Source organism: Pongo abelii, chromosome 4 (assembly GCF_028885655.2).
Source record: "Pongo abelii isolate AG06213 chromosome 4, NHGRI_mPonAbe1-v2.0_pri, whole genome shotgun sequence".
Lineage (NCBI taxonomy): Eukaryota > Metazoa > Chordata > Mammalia > Primates > Hominidae > Pongo > Pongo abelii.
In genome coordinates this window covers 88,961,092-88,979,092 of record NC_071989.2, presented here as the reverse complement: position 1 = coordinate 88,979,092, position 18,001 = coordinate 88,961,092, and the positions used below count along the sequence as shown (strand labels likewise).

The window sequence follows — 18,001 nt, the reverse complement described above, 5'->3', positions numbered from 1 at the left end:
TTTCAACACACTATGTATACTTTTCTCCACCTTACTTTTTTCACTTAAAATAAAAATGAGGTGGAGAAAAGTATATGTAGTGTATAAAGTATACACTGTAAAAGTATATAGTATTTCTATCTAGAAAATCACTCCATGCCAATATGCAGTCATGTGCTGCATAGCAGCATTTTGGTCAGTGGCAGTGGTCCCATAAGATTTTAATACTGGCCAGGTGCAGGGGCTCACTCCTGTAATCCCTGCACTTTGGAAGACTGAGGTGGGTGGATCATCTGAGGTCAGGAGTTTTGAGACCACCCTGGGCAACATGATGAAACCCCATCTCTACTAAAAATACAAAAAATTACCTGGCGTGGTGGCACGTGCCTGTAATCTCAGCTATTCGGGAGGCTGGGGCAGGAGAATCACTTGAACCCGGGAGGTGGAGGTTGCAGTGAGCCGAGATTGCACCACTGCACTCCAGCCTGGGCAACAAGAGCAAAACTCCATCTCTAAAAAAAAAAAAAAAAAAAAAAAAAAGATTTTAATACTGCGTTTTTACTGCATCTTTTCTACATTTAGCTGTGTTTGGATACACAAATACTTACCATTGTGTTACGGTTGCCTACAGTATTCAGCACAATAACATCCTCTACAGGTTTGTAGCCTAGGAGCAATAGGCTATACCGTATAGCCTAGGTGTGTAGGAGGCTGCACCATCTAGATTAGTGTGGGTACACTCTATGATATTTCCACAACAACAAAATCACCTAATGAAGCATTTCTCAGAACACATCCCTGTCATTAAACTAGGCATAACTATAAGTAGATATTCATCATTCCTTTTAATATGTACATAGTACTCCATTGTGGAGACGCACTACATTATTCAACTGGCCCTCCACAGATGAACATTTATATTGTTTCCAGTCTTTTGCTATTACAAATAATATTTCAATTTGTAGTCTTGTGCAGATGTATGTTTGTATTTTTGCCAGTATATTTGTGGGATAGATTTCTTTCTTTTTTTTTTTAAGACAGAGTCTCACTCTGTCACCCAGGCTGGAGTGCAATGGCGCAATCTCGGCTCACTGCAACCTCTGCCTCCCAGGTTCAAGCGATTCTCCTGCCTCAGCCTCCCGAGTAGCTGAGATTACAGGCACGTGCCACCACACACAGCTAATTTTTGAATTTTTAGTAGAGACAGGGCTTTGCCATGTTGGCCAGACTGGTCTCGAACTCCTGACCTCAGGTGATTCACCTGCCTCACCCTCCCAAAGTGCTGGGATTACAGGCATGAGCCACCATGCCTGGCCTTTGTGGGATAGATTTCTAGAAATAGCATTGCTGAGTCAAAGGGTAAATGCATATGTCATTTTATTAGACATTGCCAAATTCCTCTCCAGAGCAGTTGTTATGTAGGTTTTATCAGTTTTCAAACTTATAAAATTAAGGGTTAATAAAACTGTGCCAGAAATTTAAATTTGTTCAGATTTCTAATATAGGAATTAATTGCTTAAATAAATATACGTATGTATGTATTATTAAACTCTTTCTTTACCTCCAGTTTTTCTGCCAAAAAATGCTACAGATTATGACAGGTATGTAGAGTAACAATATGTGCGCAAAGGCTTTAACCAGATGCGGTCACTCTTCTAGGTAAAACCAACTGGTTCATCTTGTAGACTGTCTTTAATGTATCTGGGCCAGATGCACTGGCTCATGCTGTATCCTAGCACTTTGGGAGTCCAACGCAGGAAGATTGCTTGACCCCAGGAATTTAAGGCTCCAGTGAGCCATGATTGAACCACTGCACTCTAGCCTGGGTGACAGAGTGAGATATGTATATCTGAACAAGCCTCTCTACTATGATTAAAATAGTATGAATTGCAATTATTTACCAGAAGCCTGAGTAGGGTAATGTTGTCAAAGCTTTGGAGCCAGATAAGACCAGGGTTTGAACTCTGATCCTGCCAGTCACTATGTCACCTTCTAAGGCCATGTCCTGATGGGAATGAAATGGGAATGATAATGTCCACCTCATGGGGTTACTGCTCAGTGAATGACGTGTTGTTAGATTATGATACAAAGCATTTAGCATGGTGCTTTATTTTTTTATTATTATTATACTTTAAGTTCTGGGGTACATGTGCAGAACGCACAGGTTTGTTACATAGGTATACACGTGCCATGGTGGTTTGCTGCACCCATCAACCCATTATCAACATTAGGTATTTCTCCTAATACTATCCCTCCCCTAGCCCCCCACCCCCTGACAGACCCCGGTGTGTGATGTTCCCCTCCCTTTGTCCATGTGTTCTCATTGTTCAACTCCAACTTACGAGTGAGAACATGCCGTGCTTGGTTTTCTGTTCTTGTGTTAGTTTGCTGAGAATGATGGTTTCCAGGTTCATCCATGTCCCTGCAAAAGACATGAACTCATCCTTTTTTATGGCTGCATAGTATTCCATGGTGTATGTGTGCCACATTTTCTTTATCCAGTCTATCATTGATGGGCATTTGGGTTGGTTCCAAGTCTTTGTTATTGTGAACAGTGCCACAATAAACACACGTGTGCATGTGTCTTTATAGTAGAATGATTTATAATCCTTTGGGTATATACCCAGTAATGAGATTGCTGGGTCAAATGGTATTTCTTGTTCTAGATCCTTGAGGAATTGCCACATTGTCTTCTACAATGGTTGAACTAATTTACACTCCCACCAACAATGTAAAAGCGTTATTTCCCCACACTGTCCAGCATCTGTTGTTTCCTGACTTTTTAATGATTGTCATTGTAACTGGTGTGAGATGGAATCTCATTGTGGTTTTGATTTGCATTTCTCTAATAACCAGTGATGATGAGCTTTTTTTCTTATGTTTCTTGGCAGCATAAATATCTTCTTTTGAGAAGTATCTGTTCATATCCTTCGCTCACTTTTTGATGGGGTTATTTTTTTCTTGTAAATTTGTTTAAGTTCTTTGTAGATTCTGGATATTAGCCCTTTGTCAGATGGATAGATTGTGGAAATTTTCTCCCATTCTGTAGGTTGCCTGTTCAGTCTGATGATAGTTTCTTTTGCTTGGCAGAAGCTCTTTAGCTTAATTAGATCCCATTTGTCTATTTTGGCTTTTGTTGCCATAGCTTTTGGTGTTTTAGTCATGAAGTCTTTGCCCACGCCTATGTCCTGAATGGTATTGCCTAGGTTTTTTTCTAGGATTTTTATGGTTTTAGGTCTTATGTTTAAGTCTTTAATCCATCTTGAGTTAATTTTTGTATAAGGTGTAAGGAAGGGATCCAATTTCAGTTTTCTGCATATGGCTAGCCAGTTTTCCTAACACCATTTATTAAATAGAGAATCCTTTCTCCATTGCTTGTTTTTGTCAGGTTAGTCAAAGATCAGATGGTTGTAGATGTATGGTGTTATTTCTGAAGCCTCTGTTCTGTTCCATTTGTCTATATATCTGTTTTGGTAAAAGTACCATGATGTTTTGGTAACTGTAGCCTTGTAGCATAGTTTGAAGTCAAGTAGCATGATGCCTCCAGCTTTGTTCTTTTTGCTTAGGATTGTCTTGGCTATTCAGGCTCTTTTTTGGTTCCATATAAAATTTAAAGTAGTTTATCCAATTTTGTGAAGAAAGTCAATGGTAGCTTGCTGGGGATAGCATTGAATCTATAAATTACTTTGGGCAGTATGGCCATTTTCATGATACCGATTCTTCCTATCCATGAGCATGGAATATTTTCCCATTTGTTTGTGTCCTCTCTTATTTCCTTGAGCAGTGGTTTGTCGTTCTCCTTGAAGAGGTCCTTCACATCCCTTGTTAGTTGTATCCCTAGGTATTTTATTCTCTTTGAAGCAATTGTGAATGGGAGTTCACTGATGATTTGGCTGTTTGTCTGTTATTGGTGTATAAGAATGCTCGTGATTTTTGCACATTGATTTTGTATCTTGAGACTTTGCTGAAGTTGCTTATCAGCTTAAGGAGATTTTGGGCTGAGAAGATGGGGTTTTCTAAATATACAATCATGTAATTTGCAAACAGAGACAATTTGACTTCCTCTTTTCCTATTTGAATACCCTTTCTTTCTTTCTTTTTCCAGATTGTCCTGGCCAGAACTTCCAACACTATGTTGAATAAGAGTGGTGAGAGAGCGCATCCTTGTCTTATGCCAGTTTTCAAAGGGAATGCTTCCAGCTTTTCCCCATTCAGTATGATATTGGCTGTGGGTTTGTCATAAACAGCTCTTATTATTTTGAGATATGTTCCATCAATATCTAGTTTATTGAGAATTTTTAGCATGAATGGGCTGTTGAATTTTGTTGAAGGCCTTTTCTGCATCTATTGAGATAATTATGTGGTTTTTGTCATTGGTTCTGTTTGTGTGATGGATTATGTTTACTGATTTGTGTATGTTGAACCAGCCTTGCATCCCAGGGATGAAGCCGACTTGATTGTGGTGGATAAGCTTTTTGATGTGCTGCTGGATTCGGTTTGCCAGTATTTTATTGAGGATTTTCACATCAATGTTCATCAGGGATATTGCCCTGAAATTTTCTTTTTTTATTGTCTCTGCCAGGTTTTGGTATCAGGATGATGCTGGCCTCACAGAATGAGTTAGGGAGGAGTCCCTCTTTTTCTACTGTTTGAAATAGTTTCAGAAGGAATGGTGTCAGCTCCTCTTTGTACCTCTGGTAGAATTCGGCTGTGAATCCATCTGGTCCTGGACTTTTTTTTGTTGGTAGGCTATTAATTACTGCCTCAATTTCAGAACTTGTCATTGGTCTATTCAGAGATTTGACTTCTTCCTGGTTTAGTCTTGGGAGGGTTTATGTGTCCAGGAATTTATCTATTTCTTCTAGATTTTCTAGTTTATTTGCGTAGAGGTGTTTGTAGTATTCTCTGATAGTAGTTTGTATTTCTATGGGATCAGTGATGATATCCTCTTTATCATTTTTTATTGTGTCTATTTGATTCTTCTCTCTTTTCTTCTTTATTAGTCTGGCTAGGGGTCTATCTATTTGTTGATGTTTTCAGAAAAACAGCTTCTGGATTCATTGACTTTTTTGAAGGGTTTTTCATGTCTCTATCTCCTTCAGTTCTGCTCTGATCTTAGTTATTTATTGTCTTCTGCTTGCTTTTGAATTTTTTTGCTCTTGCTTCTCTCGTTCTTTTAATTGTGATGTTAGGGTGTTCATTTTGGATCTTTCCTGCTTTCTCTTGTGGGCATTTAGTGCTATAAATTTCTCTCTACACACTGCTTTAAATGTGTCCCAGAGATTCTGGTACATTGTGTCTTTGTTCTCATTGGTTTCAAAGAACTTATTTATTTCTGCCTTCATTTCGTTATTTACCCAGTAGTCATTCAGGAGCAGGTTGTTCAGTTTCCATGTAGTTGTGTGGTTTTGAGTGAGTTTCTTAATCCTGAGTTCTAATTTGATTGCACTGTGGTCTGAGAGACTGTTTGTTATGATTTCCGTTCTTTTGCATTTGCTGAGGAGTGTTTTACCTCCAATTATGTGGTTGATTTTAGAATAAGTGCTATGTGGTGCTGAGAAGAATGTATATTCTGTTGATTTGGGGTGGAGAGTTTTGTAGGTGTTGATTAAATCTGCTTGGTCCAGAGCTGAGTTCAAGTTCCGAATATCCTTGTTAATTTTCTGTCTCATTGATCTGTCTAATATTGACAGTGGAGTGTTAAAGTCTCCCACTATTATTGTGTGGGAGTCTAAGTCTCTTTGTAGGTCTCTAAGAACTTTCTCTATGAATCTGGGTGCTCCTGTATTGGGTGTATATATATTTAGGATAGTTACTCTTCTTGTTGAATTGATCCCTTTACCAATATGTAATGTCCTTCTTTGTCTCTTTTGATCTTTGTTGGTTTAAAGTCTGTTTTATCAGAAACTAGGATGCAACCCCTGCTTTTTTTTTTTTCTTTCCATTTGCTTGGTAAATATTCCTCCATCCCTTTATTTTGAGCCTATGTATGTCTTTGCACGGGAGATGGGTCTCCTGAATACAGCAGCATGGGAGATGGGTCTCCTGAATACAGCACACTGATGAGTCTTGACTCTTTATCCAATTTGCCAGTCTGTGTCTTTTAATTGGGGCATTTAGCCTGTTTACATTTAAGGTTAATATTGTTATGTGTGAATTTGATCCTGTCATTATGATGCTAGCTGGTTCTTTTGTCTGTTAGTTGATGCAGTTTCCTCATAGTGTCAATGGTCTTTACAATTTGATATGTTTTTGGAGTGGCTGTTACTGATTGTTCCTTTCCATGTTTGGTGCTTCCTTCAGGAGCTCTTGTAAGGCAGCCCTGGTGGTGACAATGTCTGTCAGCATTTGCTTGCCTGTAAAGGATTTTATTTCTCCTTCGCTTATGAAGCTTAGTTTGGCTGGATATGAAATTCTGTGTTGAAAATTCTTTTCTTTAAGAATGTTGAATATTGGCCCCCACTCTCTTCTGGCTTGTAGGGTTTCTGCAGAGAGATCCGCTGTTAGTCTGATGGGCTTCCCTTTGTGGGTAACCTGACCTTTCTCTCTGGCTGTCCTTAACATTTTTTCCTTCATTTCAACCTTGGTGAATCTGACAATTATGTGTCTTAGGGTTGCTCTTCTCAAGGAGTACCTTTGTGGTGTTCTCTGTATTTCCTGAATTTGAGTGTTGGCCTGTCTTGCTAGGTTGGGGAAGTTCTCCTGAATAATATCCTGAAGAGTGTTTTCCGACTTGGTTCCATTCTCCCCATCACTTTCAGGTATACCAATCCAACGTAGATTTGGTCTTTTCACATAGTACTATATTTCTTGGAGGCTTTGTTTGTTTATTTTCATTCTTTCTTCTCTTATCTTGTCTTCTCACTTTATTTCATTAAGTTGATCTTCAATCTCTGATATCCTTTCTTCTGCCTGATTGATTCAGCTATTGATACTTGTTTATGCTTCACGAAGTTCTCGTGGTGTGTTTTTTCAGCTCCATCAGGTCATTTATGTTCCTCTCTAAACTGGTTATTCTAGTTAGCAATTCCTCTAACCTTTTCTCAAGGTTCTTAGCTTCCTTTCATTGGGTTAGAACATGCTCCTTCAGCTTGGAGGAGTTTGTTATTACCCACCTTCTGAAGCCTACTTCTGTCAATTCATCAAACTCATTCTCCATCCAGTTTTTTTCCCTTCCTGGCAAGGAGCTGTGATCCTTTGAAGGAGAAGAGGCATTCTGGTTTTTGGAATTTTCAGACTTTTTGTGCTGTTTTCTCCCCATCTTCATGGATTTCTCTACCTTTGGTCTTTGATGCTGGTGACCTTCAGATGAGGTCTCTGAGTGGATGTCCTTTTTGTTGATGTTGATGCTATTCCTTTCTGTTTGTTAGTTTTCCTTCTAACAGGCCCGTCTGCTGCAGGTCTGCTGGAGTTTGCTGGAGGCCCACTCCAGACCCTGTTTGCCTGGGTATTCCCAGCAGAGGCTGCAGAACAGCAAAGATTCCTTCCTGTTCCTTCCTCTGGAAGCTTTGTCCCGTAGGGGCACCTGCCAGATGCCAGCCAGAGCTCTCCTGTATGAGGTGTCTGTTGGCCCCTACTGGGAGGTGTCTCCTAGTCAGGATACACGGGGATCTTGGACCCACTTCAGGAGGCAGTGTAGTCCCTTATCAGAGCTCGGACGCTGTGCTGGGAGATCCGCTGCTCTCTTCAGAGCCATCAGGCAGGGACACTTAAGTCTGCTGAAGCTGCGCCCACAGCCACCCCTTCCCCCATGTGCTCTGTCCCAGGGAGATGCTGCCTTTTTTTCAGAGATGCCCTGCCCAGAGAGGAGGAATCTAGAGAGGCAGTCTGGCCAGAGCCGCCTTGCTGAGCTGTGGTGGGCTCTGCTCACTTCGAACTTCCCGGTAGCTTTGTTTACACTGTAAGGGTAAAACTGCCTACTCAAGCCTCAGCAATAGTGGATGCCCCTCCCCTCACCAAGCTTGAGCATCCTAGTTTGATCTCAGACTGCTGTGCTGGCAGCGAGAATTTCAAGCCAGTGGATCTTGGCTTGCTGGGCTCCGTGAGCGTGGGACCCGCCAAGCCAGTCCACTCAGCTCCCTGGCTTCAGCCCCCTTTCCAGGGGAATGAATGGTTTTGTCTCACTGGTGTTCCAGGTACCACTGGGGTATGAAAAAAACACTCCTGCAGCTAGCTCGGTGTCTCCCCAAATGGCCACCCAGTTTTGTGCTTGAAACCCAGGGTCCTGATGGCCTAGGCACCGGAGAGAATCTCCTGGTCTGAGGGTTGCAAAGACCATGGGAAAAGCTCAGTATCTGGGCCAGAGTGCACCGTTCCTCACAGCACAGTCCTTTGTGGCTTCCCTTGGCTAGGGGAGGGAAATCCCCCAACCCCTTGCACTTCCCTGGTAGGGTGATGACCCACCCTGCTTTGGCTCACCCTCCATGGGCTGCACCCACTGTCCAACCAGTCTCAATGAGATGAACCGGGTACCTCAGTTGGAAATGCAGAAATCACCCCCCTTCTGCATCAATCTCGCTGATAGCTGCAGACTGGAGCTGCTCCTATTTGGCCATCTTGCCAGCAAATCCCATGGTGCCTGATTTACACACAACATGCAATAAAGAGTAGTCATTGTTATTAGTGTGGCCACACTGAGAAACATTAAATTTCATTTAATTAATGACAGGGATTTTTTATTGTTAATGAATTATCAATAATTCCTTGGTAATCTTTTGGACTTTATCTGTTTACATCCCAGCATCCCAAGGAAAGATTGGTCTCCTTGAAGTCAGTAATTTTGTCTTATTCATCACTGTATCCTTAGACCTGGCTTAATGCCAGGACTTTCAGTAAAATGCCAATTAACTCATAAACATTAGTGAAATGTATAAGTCAGAAAAATAAATGATGTTTTTAGGAAGTTTGAATTGAAGAAAAGAAAAACAACTTGAGATAGAATAGGTTTGAGAGAAAGATTTTAGAAAGGAGAAGCTTTGAGCATTGTCATAGACTGATGGAGAATCAGGGAAGAGGCAGAGATTGAAGGCAGAAAAGAGAATGGAGCTGATGAGGCAGAGCCAACGAGGGAGGGGACAGGGCCACTGGAGGATGGGACCAATGGCACAGGTAAAGAAAGAGATTAGGTCTCGAGAGATCCCTCTTTCCCTGAAACAGAAGAGCAAAGAGAAAGGTGCAAATGCAGTTAAACTTTGAAGTTGAGGAAGAAAAATCCAGGGGGCTTCTATTGGGTTACCTCTTACCTTCTGCTAAGGGGAAGGAATTAGAGCTGACTGAAGGGCCTGAACACAAAAGTTTTGGAACAACTTCAGGTTACATGATCGAAGTTCCAATAATAATAGGAAGTGAGTAGACCACCTAGCATCATTGAGGGCCCATACAAACCTACTGAAGCTGATCAGTTTGCTTGCTTGCCTTTTGTATATTTGTCCATTTATGCATTAACTAACATTCAAAAATAAATGCCAGCTGTATAGATTTGCTGGTGTATTTTCCTTAACTTCTCTTGGGGAAACAGCTGCTGTATAGTCAGTATGTGTTGCAGATTTGGAGTCATGTCGCACACTATCTCTGCAAAGGCTCTTTTCTGTTTAAATATTGGTGGTCCGCTAACACCATAAGTGTGGTTTACAGTAGTCGGCCTTTCCTTTTAAGTGTTGTCTTTTTCCATTATCATTAACCTGAATTTCCCATGCATGAACATTATCAGCATGATAAGGTGGAACTGCTTTATGGCATGCATTTAAGTAATCTTTAAGTCTGATCTGAAATGAAATGTGCTAAAACTACTGAGGTTTTTTTGTTTGTTTTTCCCTAGAGTTGGACAAGTTATAACCATCAAAGCAAAAGTTACTAGAGCATTCAGCACAAGCATGGAGGTAAGAGGCACCTTTTCAAACGTCTGCCTGTTGGTGCTCATTTCTTCGTTGTTTACAAAGGGTAGAGCAGGAGGCCTAGACTAATATTTGGAGTTAATGAGACTCTCTATTTCAGAAGGCTCTGGAATGTGTAGTCAGGTCACAGGTAAATAATAAGCAGTGGATGTTTCCACTGTTTCCCAACTAAAATTCAACATGGCCAGGCATGGTAGCTCACACCTATAATCCCAGCACTTTGGGAGGCTGAGACAGGAGGATCACTTGAGACCAGGAGTTCCGTACCAGCCTAGGCAACATAGCAAGACCCAATCTTTAAGAAGAAAAAAAAAATTAGCCAGCACAGTGGTAAGTGCCTGTAGCCCTGGGTACTCAGGAGATGGAAGTGGGAGGATTGCTTGAGCCCAGGAGTTTGAGGCTACAATGAGCTATGATTGTACCACTACACTCCAGCCTGGGTGACATAGCAAGACTTTGTCTCTTAAGAAACAACAACAAAAAAAACCCAACACATTTCAACATGATACAATACACTATTTCTACATAGAAGGATATACAGAAAGTAAACCTGCAAGAGAAAAGGACAGTCTTAATTCTTTATAAAGCATGGATTTTATTTAATTATGCTGACTCTACTATTATTCTAATTCTATTTGTTCTCCATCCCCTCACCCTCTGATAGAAACTAGTCCCATGATTAACTAGTTTTTGAAAAACAGGATAACTGGACTTTAGTAAGAAGGTAAATTTAGAAGATTTTTCTTCTGAATCCACTTGATTTTATTTTCTCTACCATTGTGAATACTGGATTCTCGGGGGCTCTTGAGATCTCTATTCAGATTAAATTAGCAGGAAAGGAGTTGCTGGATCTCATATTACACCTTCCAGGTTGCTCAGGATCAGTCCTTTCGATCTCTGGGCATGAAGACATGGAAGAGCTTGTGTTCATTTGCTAGGGCTGCCGTAACAAAGCACCACAGACTGGGTGGCCTAAACACAGAAAAGTATTGTCCCACGGTTCTGGGAGCTAGAAGTCCTACATCAAAATATGGGCAAGGATGGTTTCTCTGAGGGCTGGAGGGATAATCTGTTCATGCTGCTCTCCTATCCTCCCATAGCTGTCTGTAGTCTTTGGTATTTCTTGGCTTCCACTGCATCACCCGATCTCTGCCTTCATCTTCACATGTGTTCTCCTTGTGTGGGTGTCTGCTTCCAAATTCCCCCTTTTTATAAAGATATCAGTCTTATTGGATTAGGGGCCTGCACCACCGCAGTCTGGCCTCATCTTAACTAATTACATCTGCAGCAGCGCTATTTCCACATTTACATTCTAAGGTACTGGGGGTTAGGACATAAGAATTTGGAAGGGGGAACACAGTTCAACTATAACAACTGTTTTGACAGTAACCATGCCCTTGGTGATGGCTTTACCCTGATGTGGTCACTTTCTTTTTGTTTTTTGTTTTTTGTTTTTGTTTTTGAGACAGAGTCTCACTCTGTTGCCAGGCTGGAGTGCAATGGCAAGATCTCAGCTCACTGCAACCTCCACCTCCCGGGTTCAAGTGATTCTCCTGCCTCAGCCTCCCAAGTAGCTGGGATTACAGGCACATGCCACCACTAATTTTTGTATTTTTGGTAGAGATGGGGTTTCACCATGTTGGCCAGGATGATCTCAATCTTCTGACCTCATGATCTGTCCACCTCGGCCTCCCAAAGTGCTAGGATCGACCAGAGGCGTGAACTACTGTGCCTAGCTGATGTGTTCACTTTCTAGCAGTATCCAAGTAAGCTGAATACAAAGCACTTGAAGAAAGCAGAAAGGAAATGCTCGTGAAGAAAACAAGTTCTGTCAGCAAATGGTGTTTCTGGACGCGTTTATTCAGCTGCGGGGCTCTTAGCCTTTGCACACAGGAGCCTCTGGGCTTGGCCTGTCTCCTGAGGGCCACACATTCTCCTGATAGACAGTCCAAATATAGATAAAAGCTCGTTTTCATTTCTCCTTTTCCTTCTCTTCCCTGAGACAGGCTAGAATTTCTAAAGGAGGCTTATCTAAAAGCTAAGAAAACAAAAATAAAACCCAGTGAGTTTGAAACCACAGATTTCTGATGCTAGGGAAGGTAAACCTCCACTGACTTTCTAGGCCCGATCCGCCATGCAGAATTTTGTTCTCTTTCATCCTCTGCAAATCATGACCAGGCAGCCTCTAAATTTTGTCATACTTTCTACCACCTGGTAGAAATTTATTGGATTTTTTTCCCTAAATCTAGATGCCAACTAAACATTTTTATTTTTACTTTTTCAAACTGGACATGTCCTTTAGCGTCATCCTGTTCAATTTCAGTTTCCTGCCACAGCTGAGGCCAGCCCTCTGCTAATTTGCTGAGCAGAAATAAGTGACTGACTTCTCCCTGAATCCAGAGCAAGCAGGAACTCTGCTCTGTGCCAAACCCACTTCCAGGGGATTCTCAGACTCTATTGATCAGTCTCTTCTCTCTTCCCCCCTCTGGAAGGTGTGTGATGCATTACTATTAATAGATGATATTGTCTCCTTTGCACTAAGAGCACATTATATGAGGGTGAGCTTTTTTTTTTTTTGTCCTTAGAATATGTCTTTAAAAATCAGTTTTATTGAGATATAATTTACAACATTAAAATTCTCCCATTTTAATTATACATTTTGCTGAGCTTTGACAAAGTTATATAGTTGGATCACCACCACTACACGAAGCCCCCTTATGCCCCTTTGCAATCAGCTCCCTCAGACCCCAGCTTGTGACAACCACTCATTTACTTCAGGTCAGTACCCTTTTTTTTTTTTTTGCCCTTTACTGTATTTTGTATAAATGGAATGATATAGTATATGTAATCTTTTGTGTCTAGTTTATTTTACTTAGCATAATATATTTGATTTCTGCTATTGGTTATTATATTATTCTCATTCTATTTATTTTGGGTTTAATTTGCCTTTCTTTTTCTAGTGTCTTAAGGTAGAATCTTGGGAAATTGATTAAACTTTTCTTTTTTTCAAATATAAGTATTTAAGATCATAAAATTTTCTTCAATATATTGCTTTACCTGCATCAAAATATGTCCTTTTTTTCTTGTAAATTCTTCCCTGACCTCTAGTCTAGATGTGTGTTGTTTAATTTCCAAATCTCTGACGATTTTTCCAGATATATCTACGTTTTTCATTTATAATTTAATTACTTTGCAGAGAGAGAACATAATTTGTATAATTTCAATTATTTTAAATTTATTTAGACTTTTTTAATCACCCAAAATATGGACTATTTTGGTGAATGTTCTGTATGTGCTTGAAAAGAATGTGTTGCTTATAGTCAATGAAGTATTCTGCAGATGTCAGTTAGCCTAACTTGGTTCACAGCATTGTTCAAGTCTTCTGTATTATTGTTATTATTATTTTTTGAGATGGAGTCTTGAACTGTCTCCCAGGCTGTAGTGCGGTGGTGCAATCTCGGCTTCCTGCAAGCTCCACCTCCTTGGTTCAAGCGATTCTCTTGCCTCAGCCTCTCAAATAGCTGGGATTACACGTGTGCACCACCACACCTAGCTAATTTTTGTATTTTTACTAGAGACGGGGTTTCACCGTGTTGGCCAGGCTGATCTTGAACTCCTGACCTTAGGTGATCCATTCACCTTGGCCTCCCAAAGTGCTGGGATTACAGGCGTGAGCCACCGTGCCCTGCCAGGATTCTTAACTCTTCCTGATGTTGCGACCCTTTTATCATTATGAAGTTTACCTTTTTATCTCTGGTTTTTGTTTTGAAATCTACTTTGTCTGATATTAATTTAGCCAGACAAGCTTTCTTAGGTTTAGTGTTTTTTTCCCCATCATTTTTCTTTTAACCTGTCTTTTTGTATATGTAAGTGGGTTTCTTATAAACAGAATATATTTGGATGCTATTTTTTTATTTATTCTAACAATCTCTGCCTTCTACCTGGAGTATTTAAACTATTTACATTTGATTATCTATATGGTAGAGTTGAAATCTATCATCTGGCTGTTTGTCTTCTATTTCTTCCATCCATTCTTTGTTTCTTCCTGTCCCCATCTTTTCCTGCATTTTTTAGAGCAGAGTAATTTTTAGTAATCCATTTTATCTCCACTGTTGGTGTTTTAACTATACATATTTGTTTTGGTTTTAGTGTTTTTCTCAGGTTTGAAATATGACTACTTAACTTATCTGAGACTACCTTCAAATAATATAATATCCCTTTGAGTATAGTGTAATAACCTTATAAGAGTATACACACTTCTCTTCCCATGTCCCAGCCTTTATGCTGTTATTGTCATGCCTTTTACATGCACATATGTAGGAGGTAAACCCTACAATACATAGTTATTATTTATGTTTTAAACAGTCAATCATCTTTTAAAAAGAATAGAAATGAAAAGAAGTATTTTATATATATACCCACATATTTGCCATTTCTGGTGTTCTTTATTCTTTTTTGTATTATGTATCTCCAGATTTCTCCCTAGTGTCATTTTCCTTCTGTCTGAAGATATTCCTTTAGCATTTCTTTTTTCAGCTTTTGTTCATGTAAAAATGTGTTTGTTTCATCTTCATATTTAAAAGATGTTCATATTCAGTAGGTATAGAATTCTAGCCTGGCAGCAGACTTATGTAAATTATGATATGGCTTGGGTTTTTAGAGCTACTGGATCTATGGATTTATATTTTCTAAGAAATGTGGATTTTTTCAGCTGTTATATCTTCAAACTTTTTTTCCTATCTTTTGTGCTCTCTCTCCTTTTGGACTTCAGAGTTTTAGACTTCTTGTTAGTGTTCCACAGGTCACTGATACTGTTCGTTTTTTTTTCTTTCAGTCTTCCTTTCTCTTCATGCTACATTCTGTGTAGCTTCTTTTGTCATCTTCAGCTTCACTGACTTTTTCCCCTGCATTAACTAAACTGCTGTTAATCTTATCTGGTTTGTTTTTTATTTCAGATGTTGTATTTTTTTATCTTAGAAAGTCCCACTTTGATTTTTTTATATTTTCCATTCTTTCCTCATTATTTTCATCTTTTTCTCTATATTAGGAGTCAGCAAACTATGGCCTATAAATCTGTTTTATGAATAAAAAATTTTTGGAGCACAGCTGTACCACTCACTTATGTTTTGTCTGCATTGCTATCACAGTACATTGACAGAGTTGAGCAGTGGCAATGGAGTCCATGTGACCACAAAACCTAAAATATTTACTATCTGGCCTTACCCTTTAAGAAGATGTTGCTGACTCCTGTTCCAAATCTCTGAGTTCATGGTGCTTCTATTTAATTGTTGTTTTAATATCGTTTGTTGTTATTCCATCATTTCTGTTATCTGTTGTTTTATTTATATTACCTTTCACCTAATAATTTTCTTGCATCTAATATTTTTTACTCGATGCTGAACATTGTGAATTTTATATTGTTTAGTGCTGGCTTTTGTTATATTTCTTTAAAAAGAGTGTCAGACTTTTCCTGGCAGGAAGATGATGTTACTTGCAGATTGGTTTGAGCCTTTAAAGATATGTTTTAAACTCTTCTATGGAAGATTTAGAATACTCTACTTTAGGGCTACTTTAGCCCCTCTTCTAAGTTGGGATCTTCTGTTATCTCTATGAAGGTGTTACATATTCAGTGAAATCTGGCTGGAGAGAACTCAAAAGATCCCCAGCTGTGTGTGAGTTCTTGGAATTGTCCATGTTACAGTTTCCCAGGAATTGCTTGTTCCTCAGAAGCTGTTCTTGTCTGGGGTTTCACCCTGTATATGGTCCAGTTAGTATTAACCCGAAGACTCACAGGCATATTTCTGGAATTCTTTCCTTTTTTTTTTAGCTTCCTTCTCTGGTACTCTACCCCACAAATTTTAGCTCCATTCAATTCAGCAGAGTTAGGTTTTCCTTCTCTAAACTAACTGTAAATTACCTTCATCCTGAGAACCTGGGAACGCCGTGCTCCTCTCATTGTTTTTCCCGCCTTGGGGATCACAGTCCTGTGTTGCCTATTTTCATAGGTGTGAAAATAGATGCTTCCTATATTTTGTCCAGTTTTCTAGTTGTTTTCACAGGATGTAATTCCAATCTTACCTAATCTCATATAACACAGTGAAATTCTCCCTGGCATATGTTTTTGAAACATTTGGTTATCACATATAACTAAGTTAACTCTTCTAGTAGAAGACAGTGTTTAGAACTTATTTAACACTCCAGAATTGTTGCTTTGTTTTTACTGTTAGATATTTTATTTTTCATTTGTCCATTTCTCTAAAAGCAAAAAGCTGTATGGGATTGAGGGTTGAGAGCTGGGAATAGATAGTTTAATTTTGGCTAATCACCGTCTAGTTAATTTAGGATATACCACGTAAATACTAATTTGCCTTTATGAGTTGAGTGACTTAAAATGAGTCATAGATTATTGATTATTCTTTTTACATGGTGTGCATGGTAAAGATACAGATACAGATATTCTTTATTGTTGATAACATAGTGCTGAGCTGTGCCTGAGATAGCTCATTATTTTCAGAAGATAGTATTACTCATCTGAAATATGTAGGGAAAAGGTTTATTAGCCAGAATCTAAAGACAAGTCCCTGAGTTTACCAACACTTCTGCAAAGTGCAATCCTGAGGACCAAGCTTCAGAGCTCTTCACACAGGGGGAAATCTAGCCCATTTTAATATCAACATAAAGTGTCTCAGCTACCTTCTTATTACTCCTGAAAAATTAATCACAGAAACAAAGCTGTAAATACACGATGCAATTCTGTCCATGTTAGCTTGGTTATGAAACTCTGAGACTATGCTGCCTAGAGACATTTAAAAAAAGGAAAAAAAAACTCTGAGAGTAAAGGCTAAAAAAAGTTATGGTACATCTCTCTGGTGGTTTTATAAGGCAGACATCAATATCTTGTTTTCAAAAGCATATTTAGTAATCATGAAATTTAAAAGAGCTTTCATATAATGCCAAATTTTTAAAAATTGGAACAGGCCAGGTGCAGCGGCTCACCCCTGTAATCCCAGCACTTTGGGAGGCCAAGGTGGGTGGATCATGAGGTCAAGAGATCAAGACCATCCTGGCCAACATGGTGAAATCTTATCTGTACTAAAAATCAAAAAATTAGCTGGGTGTAGTGCCGTGTGCCTGTAGTCCCAGCTACTCTGGAGGCTGAGGCAAAAGAATGGCTTGAACCCGGGAGGTGGAGGTTGCAGTGAGCCAAGATCGCGCCACTGCACTCCAGCCTAGCAAGAGAGCAAGACTTCGTCTCAAAACAAAAAAAAAAAAATTAGAACATAAAACTGTAAATACATTACAATAATTTTATATACACATGCATATATACACACACATATTTCATGTCATATGTATGTAATATATTATAAAATGTGTGTATATATTATGTAATATGATATTATATATGTGTATGTATTATGTGGTATGTATGTGTATATATTATATATCATATATGATATCATATATATCATATACATTTATATATCATGTATGATATATAAGTAGAAAAAGCTAGAAGAAAATTCACCTAAAATTTAATAATTATTATCTCTGGGTGATGGGATTACTGATAATATATACTCTGGATAGTCAGATTCCATAAATTTTACATGGTAAATAAATAATTTTTATAATCAGAAAAAAGTTAATTGTCCAATGTTATAGAACATCATTGAAAGAATTCTATTGCTTAAAAATAAATTAAAATTCTGGTTTCATTTTTAAAATGAAAGAAGGTAATGGTGCATACATATGACTAAATTTTGAGTGCTGAAATCTGAGCTGGCCAAGAGTGTATTTATTTATCTTTTTTTCATTTTAGATCGGTATCAAGGTCATGGTACAGGATATGGTCACTGGTATTGAGAAGCTTGTTAGTGTGGCTTTCTCCACATTTGTAGCCAAACCAGTTGGAAAAGAAAAGGTAAATTTTGTATGTGAAGATGTATCTAGCATGTAATTCAAGGACATAGTAACAATTGCATCAGAATGTTATAGAAAAAAATGACATTTCTTCTTTCCATGAGATATACTTTCCCAAGATTTGTTATTCACCAATATTTATTGCAAAAGTTATCACTCTGTGGTAACATCAGAGGAACAGAAACTTTAGAGAAAAGTACCTTAGA

General features: G+C 39.0%; 1 protein-coding gene across 1 annotated transcript in view; it reads left to right on the top strand.

Moving 5' to 3' along the window:
* ACOT12 (acyl-CoA thioesterase 12) overlaps positions 1–18,001 on the top strand; it is a 65,049-nt gene that overhangs the window by 13,354 nt on the left and 33,694 nt on the right. The window contains exons 3-4 of the mRNA XM_002815707.5: positions 9,797–9,857; positions 17,695–17,796. Coding sequence (XP_002815753.3) covers positions 9,797–9,857; positions 17,695–17,796 — 163 coding nt within the window. The remainder of the gene's footprint in view (positions 1–9,796; positions 9,858–17,694; positions 17,797–18,001) is intronic.